The sequence below is a fragment of the Mytilus californianus genome, unplaced genomic scaffold, assembly GCF_021869535.1.
Source record: "Mytilus californianus isolate M0D057914Y unplaced genomic scaffold, xbMytCali1.0.p SCAF_1, whole genome shotgun sequence".
NCBI classification, from domain to species: domain Eukaryota; kingdom Metazoa; phylum Mollusca; class Bivalvia; order Mytilida; family Mytilidae; genus Mytilus; species Mytilus californianus.
The window spans coordinates 104,712,564-104,726,482 of record NW_026262581.1 but is presented as its reverse complement, the minus strand read 5'-3'; the positions used below and the strand labels follow the sequence as shown (position 1 = coordinate 104,726,482).

The following is a 13,919-nucleotide window of genomic DNA, read 5'->3' as shown; positions in this document are numbered from 1 at the left end:
AGTTTAACTTTGGACCCTTTTGACCTCAATATGAACCAATTTGATAGCGGGCCCACAAATAAAAAATCTAAATACATGGTAAGATTCAGCATATCAAAGAACCCCATATATTCAATTTTTGTTGAAATCAAACAAAGTTTAATTTTGGACCCCAATTTGGACCAACTTGAAAACTGGGCCAAAAATCTAAAATCTAAATACATGTTTAGATTCAGCATATCAAAGAACCCCATATATTCAATTTTTGTTGAAATCAAACAAAGTTTAATTTTGGACCCCAACTTGGACCAACTTGAAAACTGGGCCCATAATCAAAAATCTAAACACATGTTTAGATTCAGCATATCAAAGAACCCTAAGAATTCAATTTTTGTTAAAATCAAACTAAGTTTAATTTTGGACCCTTTGGACATTAATGTAGACAAATTTAAAAAAACGGGACCCAAAATTAAAAATCTAAATACACGGTTAGATTCGGCATATCAAAGAACCCCAATAATTCAATTTTTGATGAAATCAAACAAAGTTTAATTTTGGACCCTTTGGACCTCAATGTGGACCAATTTAAAAACGGGGCCCAAAATCCAAAAACTTAATACACGGTTAGATTCAGCATATTAAAGAACCCCAAGAATTCAAGAATAAAACCCCATTGAAATTGATCAAGAAATAAGCAATTTATACGAAGTACCTTCTTTTGCACAATACTGTGCAATTGAATATTTCTTGCTATTGCGCAATACTGTACAATTGACAATTTCTTGCTATTGCGCAATATTGTGCTATTGGATATTTCTTGCTATTGCGCAATACTGTTAAATTGAAGATTTCTTGCTATTGCGCAATACTGTGCAATTGAAGATTTCTTGCTATTGTGCAATACTGTGCAATTGAAAATTTCTTGCTATTGCACAATACTTATTATAGAATAATTTACACATCCTGTTTGGTGTGTATCTCCTACCATATCATTATTATTTGCTTTTAAATATAAATCAGAAATAACCAACTTAAAATGGAAAATTTTAAAAGAAAAAAAAAAGGAAAAAAAGAAAAAAAAAAAAAAAAAAATCCCCCCCCCCAAATTTTTTGAACCCCCTTATGATTCATCACCCCCAAACTCAATCCCAGCCTTCCCTTTGTGGTATGGTACCTTGCAGTACAATTTCAGAGAGATCCATACACTTGAACACAAGTTATTGTCTGGAAACTAGAAAAATGCTTATTTTTGGCCCCTTTTTGGCCCCCAATTCCTAAACGTTTCGGGCAATTACCCCCAAACTCAATTCCAGCTTTCCCTTTGTGATATGGAACCTTGTAGTACAATTTCAGAAATATCCAAACACTTACACACAAGTTATTGTCATGAAACTAGAAAAATGCTTGTTTTTTGCCCCTTTTTTGGCCCCTTATTCCTAAAATTTTGAGGCAATTACCCCCAAAATCAATTACAGCCTTCCCTTTGTGATATGGAACCTTGTGGTACAATGTCAGAGAGATCCATACACTTACACACAAGTTATTGTCTGAAAGTTACAAAAATGCTTATTTTTGGCCCCTTTTTGGCCCCTAATTCCTTAACTGTTGGTACCATAACCCCCAAAATCAATCCCCACCTTCCTTTTGTGGTATTGAACCTTATGGTGAAATTTCATGGAGATCCATTCACTTAAACTAAAGTTAGAGTGCGAAAACCAATGTGTCTTCGGACGACGCCGGACGACGACGACAACGCCGGACGACGACGACGACGACGACGACGACGACGACGACGCCAATGTCATACCAATATACGACCAAAAAATTTTTAATTTTTGCGGTCGTATAAAAAGGAGTTTGTTTCCAAATGACACACAATACAGACAAAAACTTGTCTATTCAGGCTTTGTCAGTTTATAGTGTTCCTTAACCATATTTTTTTGTTGAGTTTATATGTGCAGTATTGTACCTTGAAGATTCCAATCGTTTTGTATTGCGATTTTTGTGGCCAAATTTCTCTGGTCTAACAAATTTTGACTGAAATAGTATATGACCAGCTATTTTGGGGAGTTCTAAACCATTCATTTCACAGAGATTTTGAAAATTTGAACTTTGTTGAATAAATTCAATGTGTGCAGGGTCAAGGCTTGGTAACAACTGGAGATGATTCAGAGCCATCCATATATGCATTATGGCTGATTTATTAAACTGATAACCTAAACCTGAGTCATCCCACAAATATGTAGGTTTAGGACCACTAGTTAACAAAATATCATGTTTGTTGTCATACATATATATACAGTAAGTTGAAGGAGTCAATATTAAAGATGGTATCAAAGAAATGTCTGGAATTCCTAATTCTGGTTTTCGAATTTTTAAGGCGGATGTGTAAAGTGAAGCTGTAATGGTTTGAGATATAATTTGACTTGCAATTCGTTCATAATTAAGGTTTTGATTTATTTCAAGTTCACATATTTCGGATTCTCTTTTCTCATTTTTTAAATTATACACTTCCTCTTTTTCTTCTTCTTCCTGTTCAAAATCCTGCTCCACCATAACAGTGTTGGGAAGTAAAACAACATCTGGATATCCATACCACAATCTAGAGTTACCTGAAAAATACCAAATCATGTATGAAATTTGAACAATGACTTATAGGTCATCACAAATCCATTAAAACCAACGAACTGGAATAAATTTATATCATGCACAATCTGATCACTTACTAAAATAAAAAAACTATAAGCCAAATGTGAGATCATTCCAGTTCAGAGGAGAAAGAAACTAAAGTCAATACTAGATGCTCATGTGAGCCTGTACTGCTCACCTGACATAATTAAGCCTTCTTCGTCACAATGTCTATACAAAATGCAATGAATATATCTTCAAATATGAGCTCTTAAATCAAAGCAAAATTGTTCATTTTGATCAAATTTCCACTTTTTATACAAATGGAGACCATCTTAGAAGGAGATCAAGTTCACCGGACACAATTTTAAAAGTGGACCAATTAAGTTCAATCCATGCCATGTTTGCTTTAAACTTGCTATCTGGTTTCAGAGAAAAAGATTGGGTCCTTTGGTATTTTAAAACTATGTTTCTAGAACTGGTTCTGATTCCTCCCAGTAACTGTTTACCAGTTTTTTTCTCTGTTAGATCAGATACAAAACTAAATAAAATGCTGTACATGATATCCATTTCCCTTTCCTTAAATAAGACCACCAGAAAATAATCCCTTTGTCTCTTCGTTGCAGGCAAGACAAAACCCATCAAAATGGCAAAAATGTGTAGGCCGCAAATATAAGTGCCCCACTCTTTATATTAAAAGTGGACCTTGAAAGGTCCTTCTAGAAACTGAGGTGCTTTGCAATAACTGCATGATACGACCAAACCATTTCAAATATAAATGATACTGAGTGCCAATAGAAATGCAACACTACATATTATAAGCCCCTTTTGGCCCCTTTTTTGAATTGTAAATCATTCCTTGTACATTTGACTACTCTTTATGCAAACAATATGTCACTTTGCTTGGATTTTTTTTCAATTCTGAAAATTGTGTTTAGTCTAATAGAAATAAAAATCAAAACTTACAAATTTTTATCAGATTGTAATCACACTGCATCCAAAATGCATGGGAAAACTGTTAATTAGATCAATTTTTGGTAATTGCTGTTCAAGGGGTTCCTTATGGTTAAAATTTGCGATTTAAAGTGTAAAATTCAATTTTTGGGTTAAAAATGTGGAATTTGTAATGACCAAATTATTGTATGACTGCTCAGTACTTCTCAAGGCACAATTGCTGATGAAGGTTTATTGATACACTATGCTTAGTTCCAAAGAAATGAACCTGAATGCAAATTTAAACTAAGCCAAATAGTTTGGACGAAATTACATACGTATGGACGTAGGACGACAAGGGTAACTCTATATATATGCCCCATCCACATTTGTGGGCGGGCAATAAAAATTACCAACTTCAGCACTTTTAAGATTATCCGATTAACCGGTAGTTAAGTTACTGTTTTAAAGATTGTCAGTACTCTCTACAAATATACAGTTTAATGGTAAGATGAATTGAAGTATATGCTTGGGCAGTATAAGTTTTGGCTTTGAGCAGCCCTGGTAGTTTCATTTTCAATAATCCGATACTACCATATCTACTATGGCATTTGTAATAACGTCAGATTTAGGAGATGAAAATCTTCTTGATATCGGCGAATTGACAAAGTCTGAAACATGTGATTGTTTCATTTTCTCTGGTGTCTCAGAAAATTCTGTGGAGTGTTTCAATTTAAGATGATTAAGCTTGTTACTCGTACCACACGGTATTATAGATCAATTCCATTCACATAATTTGCATTTTACCATTTCTGAGTCTGCATTTCGTTTAAAATATGACAAACTTCTTACACGATGAAGGTGGCATTATTACATGTAGGTCTACGCAATATTATATCAAAGTGAAATAATGAAGTAAATCGTAAAATTTAACCAGCTTACAACAGTTCGAAATACATGTATGCTAATTATGTTTACTTTAGACCTTGCCCCGAGCTGATAGAAAAGTTGTCTTTGTGTTAATTAATTTTGAAAAATTGGAGTGTTTTCAAGGTTTATAATATTAATCAATATACTGGACAATTGATATGTCAAATTGATTAGCATGACTATCATTTTGAACATTTATTAATGATGTCAATACATATTTATGTCAAATCTATTGGAATTGAAAAAAGGTCCAGTTAACCGGTTAGCGTTTTTTGGTATTCAGACTTATTCAGAAGGGATAAAGTTACGATACTGTTGTCAGGTCATTGAAGATGACATATTTTGGAATTAATATTGAATCACTCATAGGGTCTTTGCATCAGAAATAAACACTTTTATTCTAAAACCGGTTGTTGGCATGATACGGGTTATGTTCTTCTTATATATTTTATGATGTATGATACTAAACCCCTAACTGGAGGGATTGTGTTTGATTTCATATGATGAAGACATAATCTTTCAATCAGTTTAATTTAGGTCTGGAGCTGGCATGTCAGTAACTGCTAGTAGTCCTTTGTTAATTTATGTATCATTGTCATTTTTGCTTAGTTTCTTCTGTTACTTATTCTGACATAGGACTCAGACTTCTTTTAAACTGCGTTTTACTGTGGGTATTGCTGTGTGTTTGTTTATTCTCCATTGGCTAGAGGTATAGGGGGAGGGTAGAGATCTCACAAAAAATGTTCAACCCCGCTGCATTTTTGCGCCTGTCCCAAGCCAGGAGCCTCTCGCCTTTGTAAGTCTTGTATGTTTTTTTAATTTTAGTTCATTTATATGTTTCAGAGTTTAGCGTGACATCCATTTTCACTGAACTAGTACACATTTTTGTTTAGGGGCCAGCTGAAGCCCGCCTCCAGGTGCAGGATTTTCTCGCTGTGTTAAAGACCCATTGGTGGCCTTGGGCTCTTTGATGCTCTTTGGTTGGGTTGTTGTCTCTTTGACGCATTCTCCATTCCCATTCTCAATTTTATTAGGGGATATATTACACATTTATCTGAGAGGGGAACACACAAGGACTATTAAGACAAAGGTTTGGTCCAAATTGCTCCAGCAGTTTCAGAGAAAAAAGATTTTTTGCTGATGGCTGCAATTTTGGATGCTGGGTCATTAGATACACTTCTGAAACTGAAAGGGGACCAGCCAAGGACCATTCCATAAAAGTTTGGTCCCTATTGGCCAAGTAGTTTCAGCGAAAATTTTTAAACATTATTGCCCTAGGGGAGATAACTACTATATATATATAAGGCGTCATCAGACCCCCTCAACCAAAATGTAACAAAGGTGCCCAAGAAAATTTGGACCATTTTTATTTCAATATCTTTTACAATTATATATATCACAAGAGTAGTGGCAACAAGATTTTTAGCGAGAAGGGATTCCATAAGCTAAAAGAGTCTAGTCACCATGTTGTCAAAATCAAGCTTTTGTACTTTTGACATCATATACCAAATATAATTTCGATATGCCACGAACTCTGTATCCCTGGTTATTTCTAAAAGTGGTGGAAAAAAAAAATGATCAGAACAAAATCAATAATAATCATACGAATAGCAATTTGTCTTATCATTTGGAAATGGAAAGACCTAATTAATACTATTAGTTCATAAAAATTTTCAAAGCTAACAATTCAGTGAATTACTATAATGCATATTAAGCTTCATGTAACTTTACCTATACTTGTCCTTCCATAGTTGATTAATTTGCGACAAGATCTGGACCAACAAGGACAATAGGTAGGCTTATCTTGGTATCTATTATCAATGATGTAATCATGTCCTGCTGGTATCAAAGGTGACAAGAGATGATTTGTAAGCAGAACTGCCACATAACACTCTTTGTCATCTAGGACTGTTGTTCCTTCATCCTTATCTTTCAATGCCATTTCATGATTTCCTAAAATTAAACATTAATACTACTGTATGCAAGGTTATGCTTATAAGATATATTTATAATTTAATAAATAAATAATACACATAATGAAATTGACATATACATGCAATACATGTAAATGTATGTGTAATATGGGATTTTCCCATTTGAATTTTACAATGTAGTTCCTTGACATTATTTGATGAATGGATGTACAAACATGTACATGTAGTTTTGAATCTAGATAACGAAAAGTCTTTACCATTTTTGGACAACGTACCAGAGATTTATAAAGAAGTCTTTACCATTTTTGGATAACGTATTACAGTTTTATAAAGAAGTAATCTCATGTTGGATTGGAACAGGGGGTGGGCAATAATAGCTCCATAAAACTACAGACATAAGGAAACAAATTATTTGGGGTAATAGATTCATTAAGTTTGGCAATAGATGTTTACTATTCAAAAACTTTTATTAATATTATTATTGACAAGGAAGAAAAGTTGTCAGTGGGTTTCATATTAAAAAGCTAAATATTAAATCGAATTGGATTTCAGAAATGAAGTTTTTATACGACCGCAAAAAAATTTTGCGGTCGTATATTGGTATGATGTTGGCGTCGTCGTCGTCCGAAGACAAATTGGTTTTCGCACTCTAACTTTAGTTTAAGTGAATGGATCTCTATGAAATTTTACCATAAGGTTCAATACCACAAAAGGAAGGTTGGGATTGATTTTGGGGGTTATGGTAACAGTTAAGGAATTAGGGGCCAAAAATAAGCATTTTTGTAACTTCAAGACATAACTTGTGTGTTAGTGTATGGATCTCTCTGACATTGTACCACATGGTTCCATATCACAAAGGGAATGCTGAGATTGATTTTGGGGGTAATTGCCTCAAAATTTTAGGAAGTAGGGGCCAAAAAAGGGGCAAAAAACAAGCATTTTTCTAGTTTCATGATAATAACTTGTGTTCAAGTATATGGATCTCTCTGAAATTGTACTGCAAGGTACCATACCACAAAGGGAAGGCTGGGATTGATTTTGGGGGTGATTGCCACAAAATTTTAGGAATTACGGGCCAAAAAGGGGCAAAAAACAAGCATTTCTCTAGTTTCAGGACAATAACTTGTGTGTAAGTGTATGGATCCTTATGATATTGTACTACAAGGTTTCATATCACAAAGGGAAAGCTGGGTTTGAGTTTGAGTTTGGGGGTAATTGCCCTAAATGATTAGGAATTAGGGGCCAAAAAGGGGCCTAAAAACAAGCATTTTTCTAGTTTCTAGACAATAACTTGTGTTCAAGTGTATGGATCTCTCTGAAATTGTACTGCAAGGTACCATACCACAAAGGGAAGGCTGGGATTGATTTTGGGGGTGATTGCCACAAAATTTTAGGAATTACGGGCCAAAAAACAAGCATTTCTCTAGTTTCAGGACAATAACTTGTGTGTAAGTGTATGGATCCTTATAAATTACAAAATTTTTAGTTCTTAGACCACGTTCATTCTGTGTCAGAAACCTATGCTGTGTCAAATATTTAATCACAATCCAAATTCAGTGCTGTATCAAGCTTGAATGTTGTGTCCATACTTGCCCCGTTCAGGGTTCGACCTCTGCGGTCGTATCAAGCTGCGCCCAGCGGAGCATTTTATTAAAATCTTCTATTCTCTAAGAATGGTGTTCTATTCTGAACAAAAAAAAAAACTCAATTAGAAGTAGATGTATGCAAGGATAAAACCAGATGGATGGACAAAGTAATTGATAAATCAGAAATTAACAATAGAACATTATGTTGTACATTGTTTAGAGAATAATATGCAAAGCCAATTGGTATTGGTATTTGAATTAAATATTTGAAGTAAAACTATCACTAAAACATTTAGTTTTTGGTTATAAGACACATGACAAGATTTATTATGACTTTGATTATTTTTTGTCTCTATTAGGCTTATAGTATACAAGTCATATTACATTTCAGAACAAAAACAGAAATATTAAGAAGTATACTTGCTATTTATTAATGAATTAAGAAGGGCTTTAAGGATGTACTTCGGTGAAATTAAAAAAATCTATAATTTAAAATTGATACAATAAGACAGAAGGGCATTAGTTAAAGAACAAATTAAGCTAAAAAGATTGATAAGCTATGGAGCTCCTTTTCGAGATATTTAATTTTCAAACAAGATGCTCTCAAGAGCCTGAATCAGTCACCTGTAATTTTTTGCTTAAATCTTTCATCAATGAATATTTTTGCTTTTCAATATATATTAATGATGAGTGGCTTAAAAATGCCATTTAAATGTTCTTTGTATCTGTCTACAAAATTTATACTAGATACTATGAAACTCATTCAGCCCAAGTTTGGCTGAAATTGATTCAGCAGTTTCAAAGGAGAAGACTTTTTAAAGTAAGCAAACTAGATGAACAAATTGTGAAAAATTGTCTTTAAAGGACAATAACTCCTTAAGGGGTTAATTGACAATTTTGGTCATTAAACATATTTGCAGATCTTACTTTGCTGAACATTTTTGCTGTTTACAGTTTATCTTTATCTATAATAATATTCAAGATAATAACCGAAAACTGCAAAATTTCCTTAAAATCATCAATTCAGGGGCAATAACCTAAAAATCAGATTGGCTGATAATTTCAGGGCAGGTAGACCTTGACCTAATGAATACTGTAACTTCATGTGTCTGATTTGCTCTAAATGCTTAAGTTTTTGAGATATGTCAAAAACTGCATTTTACCCTATGTTCAATTTTAGCCATGGCGGCCATGTTTTCTGAGGAAACAGAAAATAAAACACAAACTTTATTCTAGATACCCTAAGGATCATTCAGCTTAAGTTTGGTTTGAATTGGTTCAGTAGTTTCAGAGGAGAAGATGTTTGAAATAGTTTACACCGGACGGAGGACGACGACGACAGATGCCAAGTGATGGCAAAATCTCACTTTTCCTTCGGAAAGGTGAACTAAAAGTGGTGGGAATAGGCTGACTCAGACTTTTACATTATATTTGCATTGGTATTATTTGGGTCTCAAATCGAAAGAAAAGAAATCTCGAATCTGCTTAAATTTTGGTAAATGACCTTTTTTTAGCTATTGAAGTCTTATATGAAAAGAAAAATGGGTGTTATGGGGCAAAATATTTTACCGTGTATCTTAGGAAAAAAACCAATTGCAAGGATTCCAAACATCTGACAAAAATTCCTAAACCTGACCCAAGTACATCCTTAAATGAAAACAAAGCATAACAATGTAGCCAAAAGATAGCTTTCCAGAATGTTGAAAGGAGTATTCAATAGAATGTACAAAAGAAAAAATATTTTATATTTCTTGGTAATCTATTCTGGTTATTACTCTTGGGTACTTCATTGAAGCTAATAGTCAATGAAGTACGATTGTACATGTAACAAGTATATTTTTGAATAAAGAGTATTTATTTGTGGAAAAAAAATATATATGTAGTTTTGTGATCCACTCAATCTTTTGTCAGGATGACTGAAAGTTTGAAGTCTGAATTTATATTTGATATATGTGTACATGTACATATGTATGTAGATAAGTACCAAACAGCCACATACAATACCCATTTCTTGAACACTGCATCATTGTGCTGTGGCTGCTAGAATAAGCCCAGATAAATCAAACAATGTCAATATTTTATCTAATCAATTGAACATTTGAAAATGGCTATTCATCAGAGACACCTATTAACAACTTGCAATCAACTTTTACAGTTTGTCATTTTTTACATGTACATATGTCTTCTATAAGCTGCTCTAGGGTTATCTTGGTTTGGTGCATACTGTGCTATTGTGACATCACATCATGTCCTAGAGTGAAATTAAATCAAATATTTCACATATTGGCTACACAGGAACATGTGGACTGGACTCTGCCTCCCTTTTTTTAAATTTTTGACCAAAATTCTGTCCAATACATTTTTATACAGTACCTTCAGGTTCATAAAAATGTTAAACAAGTCTAAATATTCAAGTAAAAGGCAGCTGAAGCTGTTACAAATATGTTTATAAAAATTCAAAACATCCCCAAAAAGCTAATTCCACAAGGTAAACAACTTCCAGAAAGTGAAAGGTGAATATTTGCCAATTCGTGTTATTAATAAAACAAGCATTCTGTGAGTATTGCATGGCAATAAATAGTCCCCTACCGGTTAAAAATTCTTTGTAATGGAGCAAACCTACCACTAAATTCTTCAAACAATTTACTAAAGAAAAGGAAAAAAATCCAAAATGTCATTTATCTTAATACAATGTCTTTTAAAAATCTTAAAAAAAAGAGTTATTTCCCTTTGAACAGAAATCTAGTAATTAAAAAGTATTTCATCAAAAATTTAATTCTAGAGAAAGTTAAAAAATGAGTTAATTCCCTTTGAACAGAAATCTAGTAATTAATAAGTATTTCATCAAAAATTTAATTCTAGGGAAATTGCTTTAACTGAACAAGGAGAAAAGCTAAAATCGTGAAAATCGAACTTGACCTGTAACTTGTCATGATAAAATAATACACCAAATATCAAATCAATATCTTCAAGCATGAAGAAAAGAAGTCTGGAAACTGATTTGCCGGACTGATGGATGGACAGACGGACGGACAGACGGACAGAGTGCAAACCTAAAGTCCCCTTCGACTTTGTCAGTAGGGGACTAATAAGCAAATAATTTTAAACTGACCATAGATTTCGTCCTATGTACAGTAAATTACTGCTTCCTCTATCATTCCACTCACTGTTCTAATCAAATTTTCTCAGTACATGTATTTGTAAATCATAAGACATACAAGGCCTTTTAATTGAGGTACCTGTCACTTTCCATTTTGAGTGAATTTCGAGATAAGAATAGGGAAGAGGTGTTCCGTAATGTCTCGTTTCTTTTCATATCTTGAACGGCAGCAACGTTTACTTAAATTGGAAAATGACAGGTACCTCAATAAAAAGGCCTCGATTTTTCTCTAACTAAGGCTTCTTTTTTTTTTTTTATTAGTCAAAGCCCCTTTAATTGTAATCACTTTCTTATAATCTTTGATACCTAAGTATAGATATAATACAAGACTGGAGTTGATTTCACAAAAATTCTTATGACTAAGATTGATCGTAAGTGAAGAGCAATTTAGTATACTTATGATGAATCTTAGTCGTTAGTTTTTTTGTGAAACCGACTCCTGGTTTTTAAGTATTTCTGATTTCAACCCTGTTTCTCTCTTTTTTGGCCCTTTTCCTTTTCACAACTGGACCCAATGTGCTTTATATTAATATAATTTATTTCTACTCTCAATAACCTTTTCATAGACATATTGCAACGCTATTTTTAATTAAGTTTGATTTTTCAGATGACATGGACACGGTACTATGATGCGGACTACAGACACACATATTTTGTGTCGTATAAATAAACAGAATGACCAACCCTAATATATCGTGTATATATTCAAGCAAATGAAGTATGTTACCTGAAACACAAGATTTTTTGGGGTACTGTCTACAATAACTACATGTACGTATATGGATTCATAAGTGTAGACTGCAGGCTACGATTATGACGGGTGCAAAAAATAAGTAAATAACAAACCAATATCTAGATGCAGATACGGTATTTTCAGAACTTAATAATGTACAATGTAATAATAGATTGGAGGTTAGGACTACCACAAATTTAAGATTGTTAATTCAATCTGTAATTTACGACTCAATTCAAATACATTTATGGCACATACAGCAGACTTGCATGTAACTTTGTAATTGAGTTGTTTTATTCAAGTATTTAAAAAATAAATGACGATATCATTAATAAAATCTGGAATTTGAAAAAAAGCCGACCACCTCCTAAAATGGAAAGGTGGTCGGCTTTCAAAAGAAGGTGGTCGGCACACCCGGCTTAAATGCCGAATGGAAAACACTGTAATTTAATATAATCCTGGAACGATACTTTTTAGTTTCAAAAACAGTGTAACACCTCAAGGTATGAAAACACCTCAATATACTGAGAAGTATTCTGATTTCAACTCAAAGCTAGACATTTACTATTTAATATAAAAATGGAGCAAAGTTATATAGAGAATATTGATATAGGAGTAAAATTTCGTAGCTATATAAAAATAAAAAGATGTGGTATGATTGCCAATGAGACAACTCTCCACAAGAGACCAAATGACACAGAAATTAACAACGATAGGTCACTGTAAAGCCTTCAACAATGAACAAAACCTACTACTGTGTCTTGAAATGCACTAGTTTAAAACACCCACCAAAAAGCTTACTGGTGTTGTAGGTGCGTAACATAACTTTTGTACATAATTAATTTCTTAGAAACATTAAAATTTGTTAGTGCAGTAGTTGTTTCAATGCATGTAGTGTTTAAATTGATATGAAATCCATCGTAATCGTAGCCTCAGTTCTATTGTTACAGTATAGCCATACTCCAACCCATACATGTAGTTTCAGCAGAGATTACAATGTGAATTGTAAATTGATAACAGGTGACAGACGCCAGCTCATGGCAACAGCCAGGTTACCTAAAATATCAAAGAACTTACTAATATTTTGAATGAAGGAATGCAAAGCCAAAATTGAACTAAAACAATCTTGATTTTCTTTCTTCTGGGGGCTTATGTTGAATTCTCCTCTGACAAATGTTTCCAACTTCTCCATCCCTTGATGAAACAAGGTTTTTAGCTCAATAGTAGGTACACTTTCTTCGCCAGTGGATGGATCAGTAAAGTAAAATTCATCGTAGTGTATCCGTGCGTTGGTGAAGGATTCTCCAAAGATACAGGTCTTCATGCGGAGTGGTCGAAACTCCAAATCCGTGTAATCATTTAAAAAAGACTCGATCTCATCCGTTTCTCCATTTGAGAACAATCTTAGTATTCTTACCGACGCCGACGGGTAAATACGACGTCGTACATTTAAAATACGGTGCAAGTGTCCAGACAACCTTGTAGTAAACGAAGATGTCATGTTTCCTCCTTCGACCAGTTATGATATATATACAAAATTGTGATGACAACCACTATAAGCACCACCGTCTGATTGGTCTGGTTTTCCAAGTTCTATAAATCAAATTTGTTTTGCATTTTCAAACCGGATGTTTATATTTTGATGAGCATGCGCAGATTTAGTCTATTGATTTCCATCTGTAAAACCTGGGACTATTATACTAACTAACTTAGTATAATAGTCCCAAGTAAAATCGAAAAAGCTAAAAGCTGGTCTCGATCAACTCGATTCGACCCTTTTTCATAATTGGAGGCTCCGAGCGAGTTGGTAAACAAGAGAGGGGCGATTTTTTATAAAGTGGGGCGAGTTGGTGAAAAAGTGGGTCGATTTTCCAATGGGGCGAGTTGTCATGGATTCCACCCACACCCACTAAAATATCATATCAATTGCTCCGTGCCTAAAATACTAGATATGCTGTTCGTTTACTTTTTCTTTGGTTGTTTGTTTATTTCTTTGTGTTAGAAAAGTATTACCGCTTCCATCTGAATGTTTTTTT

General features: G+C 33.7%; 1 protein-coding gene across 1 annotated transcript; it reads right to left on the bottom strand.

The window, feature by feature from the left end:
• Nucleotides 1-1,828: 1,828 nt before the first annotated feature.
• LOC127728716 (uncharacterized) lies at nucleotides 1,829-13,648 on the bottom strand. Its single transcript, XM_052236363.1, has 3 exons — nucleotides 12,961-13,648; nucleotides 6,202-6,423; nucleotides 1,829-2,591 (listed from the first exon to the last, which is right to left on the bottom strand). The coding sequence occupies exons 1-3, from the start codon at nucleotides 13,382-13,384 to the stop codon at nucleotides 1,906-1,908; spliced, it is 1,332 nt and encodes a 443-aa protein (XP_052092323.1). The 5' UTR covers nucleotides 13,385-13,648; the 3' UTR covers nucleotides 1,829-1,905.
• Nucleotides 13,649-13,919: the final 271 nt, after the last annotated feature.